Here is an 18995-nt window from a genome sequence, read left to right on the forward strand (position 1 = left end):
TATGCTTACCAGATATGGCAGCCCCTACAGATGCCAGCGTTTTTTTTTTTTTTGCTTTTTTTCTAAAATACCCCTTTGTCTCGGCGCTGTGTCTCCCACAGTTTCTGGCGCCTCATATGTTAATTTAGATTATCTGTACAGGGAGGAGGAGACGGCCTTCTCTCTTCCAATCTGCTGGTGCTGTCTATGGCAAAGACCATAGATCGCAGAAGCAGACAGGAAGGGAGACAGCACTGCGCGCAGCGTCTTCTCATACCGCTGATAGACAGGGGTGCTGGGAAACACCTGCAGATCTGATGTTCATGACCTATTCTGAGGAAAGGTCATCAATAGTAAAAGCCTGGACAAACCCTTTAAATGTAATAATGTAATCCACTTTGGAATTTCCTGTGTAGAAATCCGCGGAGAAAATCTTGCATATTTGTCCTATGTGGGCTTGCCATAAAATCATCTCTCTCCGTCATGATCATTAAAACTGATACAGAGGGAGGACAGGAGAGACTGATGCTGTTCTTTTCTCTCGATCAGTCTTAAAAATGCCTGACCAGTCAGAAAAATGCATTGAAATGCCGCATCCGTCTTTCCGGTGTCATCCGGAAAAACAGATCCGGCATTTATTTTTTTTCACCTTTTTTTTATCGGTCTGCGCATGAGCAGACTAGAAGGACAGATCTGGCATTCCGGTATTTTGAATGCCGGATCCGGCACTAATAAATTTTTATGGGGAAAAACTGCCGGATCCGGCATTCAGGCAAGTCTTCCGTTTTTTTTTGGCCGGAGACAAAACCGTAGCATGCTGAGGTTTTATCTTTTGCATGATAAGTCAGAAAGACTAAAAGACTAAAGACATCCTGATTCATCCTGAACGGAATGCTCTCCATTCAGAATGCATGGGGATTAAACTGATCAGTTCTTTTCCGGTATAGAGCCCCTAGGACGGAACTCTATGCCGGAAAAAAAAAAAACGCAAGTGTGAAAGTACCTGTGAATGTTATGACTCCCTCTATCAGTCTTTGCCTAAAAAAGGAGTGAAAAGATGAGCACTTGCTCATGTAATCACTACTTCTGTACCTAAGTAGGCTGTTTATTAACACCACGATCCAGACGTTTATCTGTATCCGGATCACTGGATAAGTTAAGATTTATTTATTTCACTCACTCACTGATATAGCAATGACCTATTCCATAGCGCTTTACAGACACTCTTATATTGCTCTGATGGAGCACACAATCTAAGTTCCTTTATCAGTATGTCTTTGGAGCATGGGTGGAAACTGGAGTACTCTGAGAAACCTTGGGTAACCATGGGTGGGATTTGAACCTAGGACTCCAGTGCTAACCATTGAACCACCGTTGCAGGGACATGGACGGGGAGCTGATGAGCTTTCGTGCCTATATGTGCCCCCAAAGTCTCGGCCACCACTATAGTATGCAAGCACGGCCACCACTGCTGGATTACAGGATCTTCACAGCCCCTGTGTAACAATGGCAGTTGGCAGCCGCCAGCGTGCAGTGCATCCTGCTATGTACCTCAGTCAAACTGCACACAAAGCTCCTCACCACTGAAGGCTCCGGACCCGCTTTTGCAGGCGGCGTCAGCTTCAGTTGCACCTTGTAGGAGCCGCACGCGTCCTGTTCCTTTAAAAGGGTTCGTGGACACCCCTGATTCCGCCTTCTCTTTAATCCCGGCCAGGCAGCACCTTTATATGGGTGCTTCCCCCTTCCTGTGATGCCTGAGCAATATTGTCGTTTTCTACAGCGAAGGTTCCAGCTCGTTGTTCCTGTGTTATCTTGCGTCCGACCTTAGCCTGTATCCTGACCTCGTCTCTGCCTGTTCCTCCTGTACCTCGCTGCTCTAAAGTGTATGATTCGGATTGTCAACCATGCCTCTGTCTGCTGTTCAGCTTGTTTCACCTGCTGCACCTGAGCTATTCAGCTCTACTGTTCTAACAGCTCCAGCTCTGCTTAATCACCAACTCAACTCTGCTTCATCTGACTCTGCTGCTGCGCTCCTTCTATCCAGTGACAGCTTGCAAGCACTGCCTGTATCCCCCTGCTCGGCCAGCTGCCACTTAGCCAGGACCACTCTTGCAGTAGCGACCTGGTCTCTCCCCTGCAGCTAACACCAGCTTCCGCATCTTGGAGCGGGATAAAGGGCGAAAACCAGGGGAACACTTAGATTCCGCTCCCAAGTTTGTCCCAAAGCCAAACCAGTAAGTGGCACAGCGGGTCCACACCCGTTGGAGCGTTACACCCTGGAAACAAAGAGGGATATTTATCAAAACTGGTGCCAAGGAAAACTGGCTTAGTTGTCCCATAGCAACCAATCAGATTCCACCTTTCATTTTGCAAAGGAGCGCTGATAAATGAAAGGTGGGATCTGATTGGTTGCTTGGAGCAACTAAGACCGTTTTCCTTTGCACCAGTGTTGATAAATCTCCCCCAAAGAGTGTATAATGCGATTTTAAAAATGAATTAAATCAACAAAAGAAGCAATATGGACAATCACAATACATTAGTAAGAGCCTTGTATTAACTTTCTCTACATGACAAATGCCATTTGCTGAATTATGACAACCCCTATAATGCCTCTGTATAATGCAACAGTTTTATATTTTTATAAACGTGTTACTATGGTAGCAGAACATTTGTCTAGCACACAATCCTTTTACTCTGGATTATTGTGTCCGATTTATAACACAGGAACATTTAGTTCCTCAAGTAGCAATTTAGAGTCTTCACTGCAGCTTATTTTTTATATCTGTCATTGGGCTTTTAGGGTCCATTCACACGTCCGTAGTGTATTGCGTATACAATAGAACTGCCTATTCTTGTCCGCAATTGCGGACAAGAATAGGACATGTTCTATTTTTTTCCAGAGCCGCGGACCGGAAGATCAGGGCCGCGCTCCAGAAAAGTGGATGTGGACAGCACACTGTGCTGTCAACATCCATTCCTGCCCCATAGAGAATGAATGCGTCTGCACCTATTCCGCAGAATTGCGGAACGGATGCGGACCCATTCTACGGACGCGTGAATGGACCCTAGCTCTGAGTTTCGTGCTCATAAGGTAGAGATGTGGTCACAGTGGAGGAGATTAAATTGCTTCACCGACTTGCATTTATAAATAGAAATCTTCATAATTCAAGCTCCTTTTGAATAAAATCTGGTGCTGCGATCTGCTGGCTTCTCTAACCCCTGACAGTCAGCTGGATGCATATTTCCCATCTGTTACAGATGGTCTTTCCATTCTGGCCCTTTGAGTTTGGATCTGGAATGGAGGATCCCCTTTGTGACTTCACATGCGCTAATAGGGTACATGAATATCTTCAAAAGACGACCCTTTTAATTTTTTTCTACACCTTAGAACAGTGATGGCAAACCTTTTAGAGACCGAGAGCCCAACCTGCAACCCAAAACCCACTTATCTATAGTGAACTGCCAATACGGTAATTTAGCCTGAATACTGAAAAATAATGGCCAAGTTAAGGTGTGGGAGAGTGACATAGGCCCCAGTAAAATGAAGGCTCTGTTGGCGCCACCAGGTATTAATAAGGCCCCCATTAGTGGACCTAGTATTAATAAGTCCCACATTAGTGGCCCCCAGTGAAATTAATGTTCCCCATTAGTACCCCTCTAGTATTATTTTTCTTCCATCCCCGTATTAATAATGCCCCTATTAGAAGCCACAATGTTATTAATGGTAAATTAACGTGGATAGCTCACCACCTTTCTCTATATGGCAAAGGTTCTCTAGTCTAAGGCTCCATTCACATGTCCGTGGTGTGTTGCGGACCCCCAAAATGCGGATCTGCAACACACCCGCCCGGCACCCCTATAGAAATGCCTATTCTTTTGCGGAGCTGCTGACCCGAAGATCGGGGCCGCGCTCCGCAAATGCAGATGTGGACAGCACACCGTGTACTGTCCGCACCCATTCCGTCCCCATACGAAATGAATGGGTCCGCACCCGTTCCGCAAAATTGCGGAAATTATGTGGACCCATTTGTGGACGTGCGAATAGACCCTAAACCTGATCACCCAATCAGTCAGAATAAATGGTAAATTGAATAAATATGAGACTGGCACTTGCTATGTAGGTCACATCCACAGCATTTAATCTCATTAAAATGGAATTTGAACAGCAAGTATAGTCACACTGTAAAAAATATAATCACACTATTAATACATAACAATTTCCGGATTGTAAACATATATAAAATGTCCCATAAAAATATGTATAAAAAAGGCAATAAACTGATAATAAGGTTCTATAAGTAGGGTAAAATGTGAAACAAAGCCTAAAAGGATGAAGGTCCTCTCAGCTGGGTATGGTTGTATTACCCAAATCCCGCTTTTATGACCTATGTGGTCAATAAATTCCGTATTGGCCTTTGGACAATGTTCCTTTAAATTTTGGATGTAATTACGCATCCAGACGGTAAAAAGCTCCCAGAAGTCCGTCTTTTTGAAGTATAGTGTCCACATTAAATCGCGATCTGGCCCATGTGGAGCAGAGCGTCTCTCTCAACGTTTATAGTGGTAATAGCAGCAATGTCACCTGGTGGTCAGTGCTGGGGGAAAATATCGCTTACCGGTTATATGTTGATGCCCGGCAGTCCTGTTAACCAGCTCTCCTCTTTCCACCGCACGGCTGTCGCTGCTTCCCGGCGTCCTCGCTCTCTGGTGTGTGTCACGTGATCTCTCCAGAGATATCGCGAGATTTGATGCCTTTGTTCCGGTATTCAAGTGAGATTATACTCAGAGCAGCAGAAAATGGAGCGCTCCAAGTTTGCAGATGGTTTTAAATTGTCCTAATCGTATCCGGATTCCTTATCAAAGCAGGGATATAACGCCAAACACGTTTCGGGGACTTCACTCCCCTTCCTCAGTGGCTATATCCCTGCTACAACGTCACGTCCTTTTATACCGCCACAGGTCCTCTTCAAAACCTGGACTGGAATATGTATTTTGGTCATTGCGGTATTGATGCGTTTTGTATGCGTTTTTTTAAATGTATTTTCTTCATATTGTTGCGATTGATACATGTAATAGGGGAAAAGTTACTACCAGGTTGGCAAATGTTAAAAAATTTGGAAAATATAAAAATATGTATAAAAAACCCTAATAAAATTCAAATACATATAGCACAAAAAGGGAAAGTATACTGCAGTCTTATCTGAGATCTATATTAGTAGAAAACACATTCATGGAACTTAATATCAACATAATTTTTCTACATCCTTTAAATCTCTATATTCTCAGAGTGGTCCGTTATATTGTACAATTATTTGGCTTAGTGGCTATTGCCAAAACTGAAGGATTTTATGGTTTTTATTTAAATATAGAGTAAAAATAAAATAAAATCTTTAAATTCTCTAAATAAAAGTTCTTTAAAAATATGTTAAACATAAAAATGTGATTTAAAGAATAGGTCATTTCCTGATAACACATTCCCTTTAACCCCTTAAGGACACAGGGCGTACATTAGGCCTGCATAATATATCGCCAAAGCAATCGCAATTAATCGCCATATCGCAATCACCAATTGGCCGACCCAAAAATGCTGCATTTATATTACCATATTTTTCGCTTTATAAGACAAACCCCCCCCCCCCCCAAAAGTGAGGGGAAAATGGCAGTGCGCCTTATAAAGCGATGGTTGACTTTTTACGTGGTTGACACGGATGTATCGCTATGCTGCACAGCGCGGCCGGCGATACTTCAGTTACAGTATGGGGAGGGAGGAGGGGCTGGAGGCAAGTCGTTATTTTAATGAACAAATGTTCTTTTATTTATTCTATTTTATTTATCTGTTCTATGCAGTGCTATTAAGAAAATGGCAAGTTTTGTATTTTGTACTTTTGCAGTAATGCAAATATGTTATTTAATTTAGTAAAAGACGTTTTATTTTGAAAAACACTGCATTTCAGTTCTTGAGTTAAGCATAACTACATTTCTGCATTATCAGTAATTTGTGTGTGCTTTTGCCTTGAAAATCCAAGCAAATAGACCTCTAGCAGAATTCCCTTAAAATATTGCATCGCATTCAGTAATCGCAATCGCGCAAAATTCACCCTGATCACCCCCTGTCATTGATAACCCCCCTGTAAGGCTCCATTCAGACGTCCGCATGTGTTTTGCGGATCCGATCCATGTATCCATGGATCCGTAAAAATCATACGGACGTCTGAATGGAGCCTTACAGGGGGGTGATCAATGACAGGGGGGTGATCAGGGAGTATATATGGGTGATCACCCCCCTGTCATTGATCGCCCCCCTGTAAGGCTCCATTCAGACGTCCGCATGTGTTTTGCGGATCCGATCCATGGATCCGTAAAAATCATACGGACGTCTGAATGGAGCCTTACCAGGGGGGTGATCAATGACAGGGGGGTGATCCGGGAGTCTATATGGGTGATCACCCCCCTGTCATTGATCACCCCCCCCTGTAAGGCTCCATTCAGACATTTTTTTGGCCCAAGTTAGCGGAAATTTTTTGTTTTGTTTTTTCTTTCTAAGTCTCATATTCCACTAACTTGTGTCAAAAAATTAAATCTCACATGAACTCACCATACCCCTCACGGAATCCAAATGCGTAAACATTTTTAGACATTTATATTCCAGACTTCTTCTCACGCTTTAGGGCCCCTAAAAAGCCAGGGCAGTATAAATACCCCACATGTGACCCCATTTCGGAAAGAAGACACCCCAAGGTAATATGCCCCTCAGCGAATGAGTCCATGAAAGATTGAAGTTTTTGTCCTAAGTTAGCGGAAAGTGAGACTTTGTGAGAAAAAAACAAAAAAAATCAATATCCGCTAACTTATGCAAAAAAAAAAAATTTCTATGAACTCGCCAGGCCCCTCATTGAATACCTTGGGGTGTTTTCTTTCCAAAGTGGGGTCACATGTGGGGTATTTATACTGCCCTGGCTTTTTAGGGGCCCGAAAGTGTGAGAAGAAGTCTGGGATCCGAATGTCTAAAAATGCAAGTTCCTAGAATTTTTTATTTTTTGTCACAAGTTAGCGGAAAATGATGATTTTTCATTTTTTTTTCTTTTTTCCTTACAAAGTCTCATATTCCACTAACTTGCGGCAAAAAATAAAAAATTCTAGGAACTCGCCGTGCCCCTCACGGAATACCTTGGGGTGTCTTCTTTCCAAAATGGGGTCACTTGTGGGGTAGTTATACTGCCCTGGCAATTTAGGGGCCCAAATGTGTAAGAAGTACCTTGCAATCAAAATGTGTAAAAAATGGCCTGCGAAATCCGAAAGGTGCACTTTGGAATGTGTGCCCCTTTGCCCACCTTGGCTGCAAAAAAGTGTCACACATCTGGTATCGCCGTACTCAGGAGAAGTTGGGGAATGTGTTTTGGGGTGTCATTTTACATATACCCATGCTGGGTGAGAAAAATATCTTGGTCAAATGCCAACTTTGTATAAAAAAATTGGAAAAGTTGTCTTTTGCCAAGATATTTCTCTCACCCAGCATGGGTATATGTAAAATGACACCCCAAAACACATTCCCCAACTTCTCCTGAGTACGGCGATACCAGATGTGTGACACTTTTTTGCAGCCAAGGTGGGCAAAGGGGCACACATTCCAAAGTGCACCTTTCGGATTTCACCGGTCATTTTTTACACCTTTTGATTGCAAAGTTCTTCTCACACATTTGGGCCCCTAAATTGCCAGGGCAGTATAACTACCCCACAAGTGACCCCATTTTGGAAAGAAGACACCCCAAGGTATTCCGTGAGGGGCATGGCGAGTTCCTAGAATTTTTTATTTTTTGTCGCAAGTTAGTGGAATATGACACTTTGTAAGAAAAAAATAAAAAATCATCATTTTCCGCTAACTTGTGACAAAAAATAAAAAGTTCTATGAACTCACTATGCCCATCAGCGAATATCTTAGGGTGTCTACTTTCCGAAATGGGGTCATTTGTGGGGTTTTTCTACTGTTTGGGCATTGTAGAACCTCAGGAAACATGACAGGTGCTCAGAAAGTCAGAGCTGCTTCAAAAAGCGGAAATTCACATTTTTGTACCATAGTTTGTAAACGCTATAACTTTTACCCAAACCATTTTTTTTTTGCCCAAACATTTTTTTTTTATCAAAGACATGTAGAACTATAAATTTAGCGAAAAATTTATATATGGATGTCGTTTTTTTTTTTTTTTTTGCACAATTTTACAGCTGAAAGTGAAAAATGTCATTTTTTTTGCAAAAAAATCGTTACATTTCGATTAATAACAAAAAAAGTAAAAATGTCAGCAGCAATAAAATACCACCAAATGAAAGCTCTATTAGTGAGAAGAAAAGGAGGTAAAATTCATTTGGGTGGTAAGTTGCATGACCGAGCGATAAACGGTGAAAGTAGTGTAGTGCTGAAGTGTAAAAAGTGCTCTGGTCATGAAGGGGGTTTCAGCTAGCGGGGCTGAAGTGGTTAATAAATGAGGCAAATTTCTACCCTGCTGTGCACCAGAAGCCGAAGTCTACGGCAGCCACAGACTGGACCAAACTTCAGCTATAACGTGCGCCAGTCTCGGTCGAAAGTTGTAGTAAATCCGGTCGGCCATACAAAGCCTAAGCCCCACCCCTGTTTCTTACCACTTTAGAAAAGAAAGTAGCCTAAAATGTCACAAATTATGATGCACATATGGCATTTGCCATAATGTGTGACTTTTTTTTACTCCACAGTAGTGGCAATAGGGCATAGTAAATGTCCCTCATGGTTTCATTTTTGTTCCAGTAGGGGAATTTTATTTTTGAATTTTACTTCTAATAAATAATGCAGTAGAGTGTCTTTTTTTTAATCTTTTGTCTTCTGCAGTCACTAATGATTGAAGCATCTAGGGCCAGGTTCACATCACCATCTTAAATTCTAGTATTCTGTTCCAGCATAAGAACAGAATATCTGATTTCCAGATCTGGTATGGGCACGGCTTATGCCTGATGGATCACATTCACTGTAATGGGGTTCTGGTATGAGTACCCGTGTTGTGTCCTGCAGAATGCTGGGATTCTAGTAGTGCCCTCATCATTAGTATGCCATTTATTTAACAGCAGAATTCTAGAGCTGTAAATGTATGTTGAATGAAGCCACATGGTTAATGGCTGTCAGTGGCAGATCTATGCAACAGTTTGGGCATCTATATACATCTGGCCATGTATCTGTCTATCTCATTTTGGAATGCTTAGAAACCACTGATATAGTTGCCAGTTGTGTAATTGGACGGAGGGCTCTCACAATGATGTGCTTTCTGTATTTGTCCCCTGCTCAGCATGCTACTGTGGTGGCAGCTCTCGTGATGTGTCATGTGGAACAGACAAAGATAACTACGATGGCTTTGGAAACTTCTCCTGTCAAAAGCTCTGCGGCAAGTAAGTTTTAACATTCATGACCCCAATTGTTAGCTCATTTATTAACGTTTAAGGGGTTCTCTGAGTTACAGATGTTGATGACTTATCCTAAGAATAGGTCATCAATATTAGGCTGGTGGGTGTCCGACACCTCGCAACCCTGCCGATCAGCTGTTTCGGGCTGTTGCAGCACTATTGACTGTACAGTCTACATAGCTGGAGGCACTCCGCTCCATACCCTGTGTAGTGGCAGTGCCAGGGTGCTGCAAATCAGCTTCTATTAAAGTAAATGGGAACTGCATTTAAGTATGCCAGTATCTAAACTGTGTACGGATCCCCCTATTTCCGCTCCATACACTGTTTGTTTGTTTGTTTCCGGCACCAGGGCAGCTCAAAACAGCTCAGTGGTGGGGTTTCTGGGTCTTGGACCCCCACCAATTTGGTATTGATGACCTATCCTGAAGATAGATCATCAATCTCTGTAGCCCCGCGAACCCCTTTAAACGTGCCATTACCATGCTGGTAATGACATTGTAATGCTTATTACTGCTGTTTTCTATTGTTACCTTTAGGCTAGGGCTTCACGACAACGTGTTGAGCGTCGGCTAATCTCATAAAAGCTGTGTGGCTAAAATCATTTTTGCGCCTAGTCTGCAACTCATCACCCAGCTATTAGAGAGCTGTGATTGGGATGTAAACACACAGCTAAATATCAGAAAAGTCACAGGCATGTTGCTTTAGCACACAGCTTGCATTGTGGTCTATAATGGCAGTCATGTGCAACTTACAACCAAAAATCCAACATTGTGGGATTGTCATTGAGGTTGCGAGATACTACGATGTGACAATTGCAATCATTAGATGCGATCTTCATGTCTTGAGGTACATCACCTGGTAGCCCCAGCTCCATTTATTTTTCCCACATGCTATAAATAAGCAATTCATGGAATGGCGCACAGCTACCACCAGCATTGGAGCAGTGGAAACACAGATTTATTAAAGGGGTTGTGCAGCTGTCTGAATCCATGAAGGCGCTGCCTCTTCATTACACTGTCTGTCGTCTCAGAACTGAGTGTAATTACAAGTCCTTGCTCTATTCACTTGAATGGAGCAATTAATTGTTATTGCACTATGCCACTGCTGCAAGGGAGACGACGTGTAGTGTAATGAAGAGGAAGCAGCACTCATGGAGCGCCGCCTCTTCTTCAAACAGCTGATGGGCAGGGGTAGCGGATGTCAGGCCTTCAACTATCGGATATTGCTGACCTATCCTGGGGATAGGCCATCAATATTAAACCTCTGCACAACCCCTTTTATCCTTTCTTAAATCTAGACAATTTAGAACTAGACTAGATGCACCAATCTAATCCCAACCATTCATGATGTAAGGTAAACCTATCTAGCTTAATACCCTCCCTTCATTAGCTTACTTTAGCTTTACCATTTTTGTGGCAAAATTTTGACACTTTTTTGGTGCCCCAATTTCTGGCACATATCACGCGTATATGCAGATTTATGGCCACAGTTTTGGCAAGGCATTATCATATCTTTTTTTATTTTTAGTGGAAGCTGCTAAAGCGGGAAAGGGGAGGTCAGCTCTAATCTATGCACAAGGCTGTATTTCAGTCTGCAAAAAATGTATCCGCAAAATAGCTTTCAAGTACATTCTTTGTTTTCTCACTCCCATCAATAGAAAGGGCTAGTCTCATCTGCAGTTACGGACAAGAGTAGGACCTGCACTGGGATTTCTGGGCACACGGATCTGGAAGAAAAAAACTAAACAAATGTGTGTATGGCCCCTTATAAATGAATGCGTCAGTGTGCTATCCATGAAAAATGTGCATGAGCCCTAATTCCAGTGACATTGGACTGAGTTGTTCAGCAACAACATGAAATATAGTGAATATTGCTGCACATATAGTGTTCAACCATAGAGGAGGGATGATTTTAAGATATTTTTGTCGTCATAAATTTTTTTCAATTTTTTTTTTATTTTTCATATGGTCATTTTTCAAAATAATTACCAGTAACCAATGATATACCTTAAACTATTGATTCATCTTAAACCATGTATTAGACTGATATTTTTTATTTATTTTTTTTATTATCCACATGATAACTTTTGTGATAATCGTCTTGACTTATCCCAAATAAAACCTGCATAATGTACCTTTTTTTAATAGAAAATTGAATTGTGGAAAACATGGGTGTACGGAGGTCTGCCATCCACAGCCTTGCCAGCCTTGTCCGCGACTTCCCCAGATTGTGCGTTTCTGTCCCTGCGGACAAACCTCATTGAGCAAATTACTTGAGTTGGGCTGTGTGGACAGAAAAATCTGCACTGATCCAATACCATCATGTGGGAAGACGTGTGGAAAACCTTTGCCTTGTGGTTCTCATGGTAAGCTAGACCAGCTTTCATATTTGTATACAGGCACAGGGTCCTGAAAATGTTCTATTTAGACTAAACTTATAATGTATACAGACACATTGTTCTTGTAGATAATGGATTTAATGGATGTAACGCTCCCCTCACAAATACATTTCTTATCCTTTTCATTGGGGGACACAGGCTTGACCGTGGGTATAGCTGCTGCCACTAGGAGGTGACACTAAGCACAAAAGTGTGAGCTTCTCCCTTATATATATCTCAAAAGGATAAGGCAGCACTCCAGGTAAAGTGAAAAAAAAGGTGGATCTTTATTCCCTCTGCAACGTTTCAACCGTCTCGATGCGGTCTTTCTCAAGCATATCACACAGTGTCATACAAGGGTATATATACCCACAATCCATAGCAGGAAATTTAAAGTGACAATTAATCAATATAAAACATGATTAATTCAAAAAAAGTATAATAAAGTGCTTTGTGCATAATAAAATGAATCTGACTAATACAATTACATGCTGATTCATATATCATAATACATTCACAGTGTATACAACTTTGTTATCAATCTCTACTGTGATTAAATTGTTGGTTCACAACTAATCCATGTATTTGAAATCACCTGTGTATCATATAAAGTGCAATCATAACAATAAAAGTTAAAAACAACTCACACCGAAGCACCTGTGCAGGGGCGCCAAGATCCGCGTCCTCACTGTCAAACCGCGCATGCCCAAGAGGTCAACCGCGTCACGGTACGCGACTCCATTAGGGCCGAAGCCAGCAGCCGTCACCAAGGAAACGTGACGTCAGAGACACGCGACCCGGGAGGCGGCTCCATGACCAGACCAGAGGCGTCGCCGGGAAACACCCATGATGCAAGGGCCGCGTCACCAGGTCAGGCACGCCTACAATAGTGGCGTCGCTGCCATAGCAACAACCGGCCCAGCAACATGCTCAGTGTCTCCACAGGTTCCAGCGGAAGGCATAAGGCAGGCGCGGGTCCACAAAGGAACGGCGTAGGGAGAGCAAAAGGCCAAATAAGGATCCATAAGAGCATATATAACTGAGGCTTAATAAATGCCTCACTAGGTCAACCTGCATTGAAGTATTAAAATATTAACAAAACGGAGTGAACGTGGTCCGAGTATATCGGCAACAGGGATTGCCCCTAGATTTAATCTGCCATACTCATATTATTTCACACTGGGACGGGGACCAAAAGAGGCCACGTCGTTCTCACGACCATCGCCCCTGGTCCATATCGGAAAAGGGTCCATAGCACATCAATGCCACGGTGCCCAGTTCCAGAAACCGACCCTCATGTTTTAGACCATAAAGAAGACCACCACTCCACAAAAGTATAATTACGGTAGACCCATTAAGTATCTTGTATTTCATATGGCTCAAAAGATCTCCCCCAATGCCATAAATCAACAAGGAGACACAGAAATAGACGCCCACTGTCCACGAACCAAAACGGTGCAGTCCCAATAACTGGAGAAAGAAAAGAGAAAGAAGAAAATTAGAAAGATAAAAGGATCATATAAAATACATGATCAATTTTCATAATAGATGACAAATGACACTAATACATATACACATACACCAGGGCGCAACGAATCAAGGACCAACCGGGACTAGCACAGAAAACCCCCTTACACCACACTCCACTTAAAATCGACATTAAGACCATGCGGTCTCAGGGTGTTGAGGCGATGGATCCACCTCAATTCCCTCTGTTTAAGGGCCAGCGTCCTATCACCTCCCCTTCTGGACAAGGTGATGTGGTCCACCAACATAAACCTCAAATCTTTTTCTCTGTGTTTGGCCTCCACAAAGTGTTTGGGAACCGGCAGATCTTTTCTTTTTTGTCTGATGGAAAAACGGTGATTGTTGAGACGTGCCTTCATGTCACAAGTGGTCTCCCCAACATAGAGGAGGCCACAAGGACAGGAAAGCACGTAGATCACATAAGAACTGTTACATGTTAAAAAGTGGCTAATCCCATACTGGGTCCCGGTGACGGGGTGCGTGAACTTCTCACCCTTGATCATATAGGGGCAGTTAACACAACCCAAACAAGGATAAGAACCCCTTCTTCGGGAGCCAATATGGGACTGTACCAAGGTCTTAGTCTGAATGTCCGCCCGTACCAACTTATCACGAAAGTTGGCAGCGCGCCTATAGGACAGCAGAGGCGGCAAAGTCAAAGCTGGAATGTCAGGGAAGTTACTCCTCAAAATCGGCCAATATTTGCGAACAATCTGGGCAAGGGGAACACTCTGCTCTGAATACGTTGATATAAACGGTATCCTCTCAGTTTTGCTACATGTGTGGGCAGATGGTTTCGGTTGTGAATCTATCACTCGACTAAGATGTTTGTCAATCACCTGAGCGGGATAGCCCCTTTTCTTAAACTTATCTACCATCTGTGAAAACCGAGTCGGCAGCAAATCAGGGTCCTGTACCACCCTCTTGACCCTAAGCAATTGGCCATAGGGTACAGAATTAATTCTGTACCCTATGGCCAATTGCTTAGGGTCAAGAGGGTGGTACAGGACCCTGATTTGCTGCCGACTCGGTTTTCACAGATGGTAGATAAGTTTAAGAAAAGGGGCTATCCCGCTCAGGTGATTGACAAACATCTTAGTCGAGTGATAGATTCACAACCGAAACCATCTGCCCACACATGTAGCAAAACTGAGAGGATACCGTTTATATCAACGTATTCAGAGCAGAGTGTTCCCCTTGCCCAGATTGTTCGCAAATATTGGCCGATTTTGAGGAGTAACTTCCCTGACATTCCAGCTTTGACTTTGCCGCCTCTGCTGTCCTATAGGCGCGCTGCCAACTTTCGTGATAAGTTGGTACGGGCGGACATTCAGACTAAGACCTTGGTACAGTCCCATATTGGCTCCCGAAGAAGGGGTTCTTATCCTTGTTTGGGTTGTGTTAACTGCCCCTATATGATCAAGGGTGAGAAGTTCACGCACCCCGTCACCGGGACCCAGTATGGGATTAGCCACTTTTTAACATGTAACAGTTCTTATGTGATCTACGTGCTTTCCTGTCCTTGTGGCCTCCTCTATGTTGGGGAGACCACTTGTGACATGAAGGCACGTCTCAACAATCACCGTTTTTCCATCAGACAAAAAAGAAAAGATCTGCCGGTTCCCAAACACTTTGTGGAGGCCAAACACAGAGAAAAAGATTTGAGGTTTATGTTGGTGGACCACATCACCTTGTCCAGAAGGGGAGGTGATAGGACGCTGGCCCTTAAACAGAGGGAATTGAGGTGGATCCATCGCCTCAACACCCTGAGACCGCATGGTCTTAATGTCGATTTTAAGTGGAGTGTGGTGTAAGGGGGTTTTCTGTGCTAGTCCCGGTTGGTCCTTGATTCGTTGCGCCCTGGTGTATGTGTATATGTATTAGTGTCATTTGTCATCTATTATGAAAATTGATCATGTATTTTATATGATCCTTTTATCTTTTTCTAATTTTCTTCTTTCTCTTTTCTTTCTCCAGTTATTGGGACTGCACCGTTTTGGTTCGTGGACAGTGGGCGTCTATTTCTGTGTCTCCTTGTTGATTTATGGCGTTGGGGGAGATCTTTTGAGCCATATGAAATACAAGATACTTAATGGGTCTACCGTAATTATACTTTTGTGGAGTGGTGGTCTTCTTTATGGTCTAAAACATGAGGGTCGGTTTCTGGAACTGGGCACCGTGGCATTGATGTGCTATGGACCCTTTTCCGATATGGACCAGGGGCGATGGTCGTGAGAACGACGTGGCCTCTTTTGGTCCCCGTCCCAGTGTGAAATAATATGAGTATGGCAGATTAAATCTAGGGGCAATCCCTGTTGCCGATATACTCGGACCACGTTCACTCCGTTTTGTTAATATTTTAATACTTCAATGCAGGTTGACCTAGTGAGGCATTTATTAAGCCTCAGTTATATATGCTCTTATGGATCCTTATTTGGCCTTTTGCTCTCCTTACGCCGTTCCTTTGTGGACCCGCGCCTGCCTTATGCCTTCCGCTGGAACCTGTGGAGACACTGAGCATGTTGCTGGGCCGGTTGTTGCTATGGCAGCGACGCCACTATTGTAGGCGTGCCTGACCTGGTGACGCGGCCCTTGCATCATGGGTGTTTCCCGGCGACGCCTCTGGTCTGGTCATAGAGCCGCCTCCCGGGTCGCGTGTCTCTGTAGTCACGTTTCCTTGGTGACGGCTGCTGGCTTCGGTCCTAATGGAGTCGCGTACCGTGACGCGGTTGACCTCTTGGGCATGCGCGGTTTGACAGTGAGGACGCGGATCTTGGCGCCCCTGCACAGGTGCTTCGGTGTGAGTTGTTTTTAACTTTTATTGTTATGATTGCACTTTATATGATACACAGGTGATTTCAAATACATGGATTAGTTGTGAACCAACAATTTAATCACAGTAGAGATTGATAACAAAGTTGTATACACTGTGAATGTATTATGATATATGAATCAGCATGTAATTGTATTAGTCAGATTCATTTTATTATGCACAAAGCACTTTATTATACTTTTTTTGAATTAATCATGTTTTATATTGATTAATTGTCACTTTAAATTTCCTGCTATGGATTGTGGGTATATATACCCTTGTATGACACTGTGTGATATGCTTGAGAAAGACCGCATCGAGACGGTTGAAACGTTGCAGAGGGAATAAAGATCCACCTTTTTTTCACTTTACCTGGAGTGCTGCCTTATCCTTTTGATGCTTATCTACATATAGCCGCCTGAGCCCACGGCTGTGAGGACGTGCACCGGTTTTTTGTCTTGTCTTTCCTTCTTCCAGCGGTATTACAGGCAGTCCTAGCTGCCTGCACTCCCACCCAGGAGACGAGAGACCAGGGGGTTTCGAAGCCCGCTACTCCTTCCCGGTCTCCAGAAGACAAGAAGGACCAGAGGTTCCTAAAGCCTCTGCATCCTGCCAGCCTTCGGGTCGCCACGGCTGCCCACGACAAGTCCCCTCTGTTATGGTGTAGTGGCCTTCCCCAAGGGGCCGCACACCGAAGGTGGTGGGGTGACCCGGCTGGAAACGGGGGAGAACACGCCAGACGGGTAGGTATTCCTTGCTCCAACCCCCCCTTCCCCTTCTCAGGTTACTTGTTAGGATGGCCCCCACGAAGCCTTGTCCACCCAGGCAGGGAAAGAGTTAACAGCTGCATGTCAGCTCTCCTGTGGGGTTGGGGTGAAGGGAAGCCCTCTGTATCTGCCAAGCTTCTTTCTGGGCCCTGCATCCCCCTCCTCCCACCCACCTCTTTCTCACAGATTTGCACTAGTCTCCGCCACCCCGACTCCTACTGCGTCCTACTTCCGATCTGCTCGGCGTGGCTACTTCTCACCCGGCCGACATCTCCACTCGACCGGTGCTCCTTGCGGCAGCACCGCTGTATGGGGCGTGTGAGGGAGAAGCCTGGGGTGTCAGTTGTGGCGCCATCAGGAGGACCTGAACTCCTTTTTCATTATTGCAGGCGGCCAACTCCATTATGGGGGCGGGGCATGAGTTCTCCCTGATTTCCCCCCTCCTTCATCTGGCTTCCTGGCGCAAATTCTTTGCGCTGGTTTCTCCGACTCCGCCTATCTCCTGCACAGGCTGGGTAAGCTCTTTCCCCTCCTTCCTACAGGGTCTAGCTTTTACCCCCTCCTACTTTTCACTACAGGTACTCACACTGTCCGAACCAAGATCCCTGGCCTCAAAGCCGGCGGTCACTTCCGTGCTTCTTGTCGCTCAAAATTCCCATCCGGTCAGTTGGACCCCCTCTGCTCCACCACCAAGTGGCTCTTACACTGTCCTAGTCAACCCCCTGCCCAGCCCATGGTAGAGCCGTAGTGGGTGCGCTCTCTGTCTAAGATGGTGCAAGACATTTCCCATTCCAACAGGGCCATTGTGGACATACTACTGCATTTGGCTGTGCGGCCACCCTCTGACCAGTCAGACTGGGGACCCTCTGCTGCCTTCTATCGGTGCCGTCCTGCAAAACCAGCCAGACCACCCTCTCCTCGAAGGGTGTCTGTGTCCCCCGTTTCATCCATCTTCCCGTCATCTTCAGAGAGTCTCGCTCCAACACCTCCTCATTAGAAGAGGAGTGTTGTGAGGAAAAGTTGTCAGATGCTGACTTTGTCTCACCGGAGAACCAGTCTTCCAAACTTTCCACTATGGTAGACAATCTCATCGCAGCAGTTATAGAAACCTTACAGGTTTAGGACCCTGCACCCTTATCTTACGGTTCTGGTTTTTCTTCAGGCGATCATGTCGCTCGCCAAAGGTGTTCCCCAACCACCCGGATTTTGATTCCTCCCTTTTCAAGAAATGGAACTTCCCTGACAGGTGTTTTGCTTTACCGAAACGTTTAGACGTCTTGTATACCTTTCCAGAGGATTTGACAAAGTGGTCGTCATCTCCTATTGATGACCCTCTGGTATCCCGCCTGGCTAAGAATACCACATTGCCTATGGCAGCTGGGGCTTCCTTCTCTGACCCAAGGCATAAGAAATTGGAATCTTTTGCCAAATCTTCTTTTGAAGCAGTTGGCACTGCCCTGCGCCTGGTTTTTGTCTCTACATGGGTTAGTGAGGCTATGACAGAGGGCAAACAAGCTACGTCATGGCCTCGCCTCTGGGGATTTTTATTGCAGTGCAACTTTCCCATGCCAGCTCTTACATCTGTGAGGCCTCTCTGGCTTTTGGCCCACTCTTCAGCCGTTTTGGTGTCTGTTCACCGTACCCTGTGGCTATCTTGCTGGGCGGTGGATAATGGGCCTTGACGTCCCTCCCCTTTGCAGGTAGCAGACTATTCGGCAAGTGTTTGGATGAGATTATCTCTGATGCTACAGGGGTTAAAAGAACCAATTTGCTGCAGAGCAGGACGCGCTTCAACAGGTCTAAAAAGCGCAGACCTCTTTTTCGGCCCTTTCGGAGTTTCTCCAGCCCGAAGCGGCCAGCCGACAAATCTGCCTCAGAGCAGAAGTGCACACCATCTTTCAAGCCTCGCCCTCCCTGGCGTCCTCGCCAGCAGGGCTCCAAGCCCCATACGCCCAAGTCCTCCTCTGCATGACAGTTAGCCTCTGGCGCCCCCCTGTCGAGCGGGAGGTCGTCTTCATCTGTTCCAGCATGTCTGGCTAGCTCACGTCTCGGATGCCTGGGTGCGAGAAGTCATACCAGAGGGTAACGAACTGTAGTTCCGATTCCCCAC

At 44.7% G+C, this 18995-nt stretch overlaps 1 protein-coding gene across 1 annotated transcript in view; it reads left to right on the plus strand.

Moving 5' to 3' along the window:
• NFX1 (nuclear transcription factor, X-box binding 1) overlaps nucleotides 1-18995 on the plus strand; it is a 165794-nt gene that overhangs the window by 52363 nt on the left and 94436 nt on the right. The window contains exons 8-9 of the mRNA XM_044295481.1: nucleotides 9288-9387; nucleotides 11550-11767. Of these exons, the coding sequence (XP_044151416.1) occupies nucleotides 9288-9387; nucleotides 11550-11767 (318 nt within the window). The remainder of the gene's footprint in view (nucleotides 1-9287; nucleotides 9388-11549; nucleotides 11768-18995) is intronic.

The sequence above is a fragment of the Bufo gargarizans genome, chromosome 5, assembly GCF_014858855.1.
Source record: "Bufo gargarizans isolate SCDJY-AF-19 chromosome 5, ASM1485885v1, whole genome shotgun sequence".
Taxonomy (NCBI): domain Eukaryota; kingdom Metazoa; phylum Chordata; class Amphibia; order Anura; family Bufonidae; genus Bufo; species Bufo gargarizans.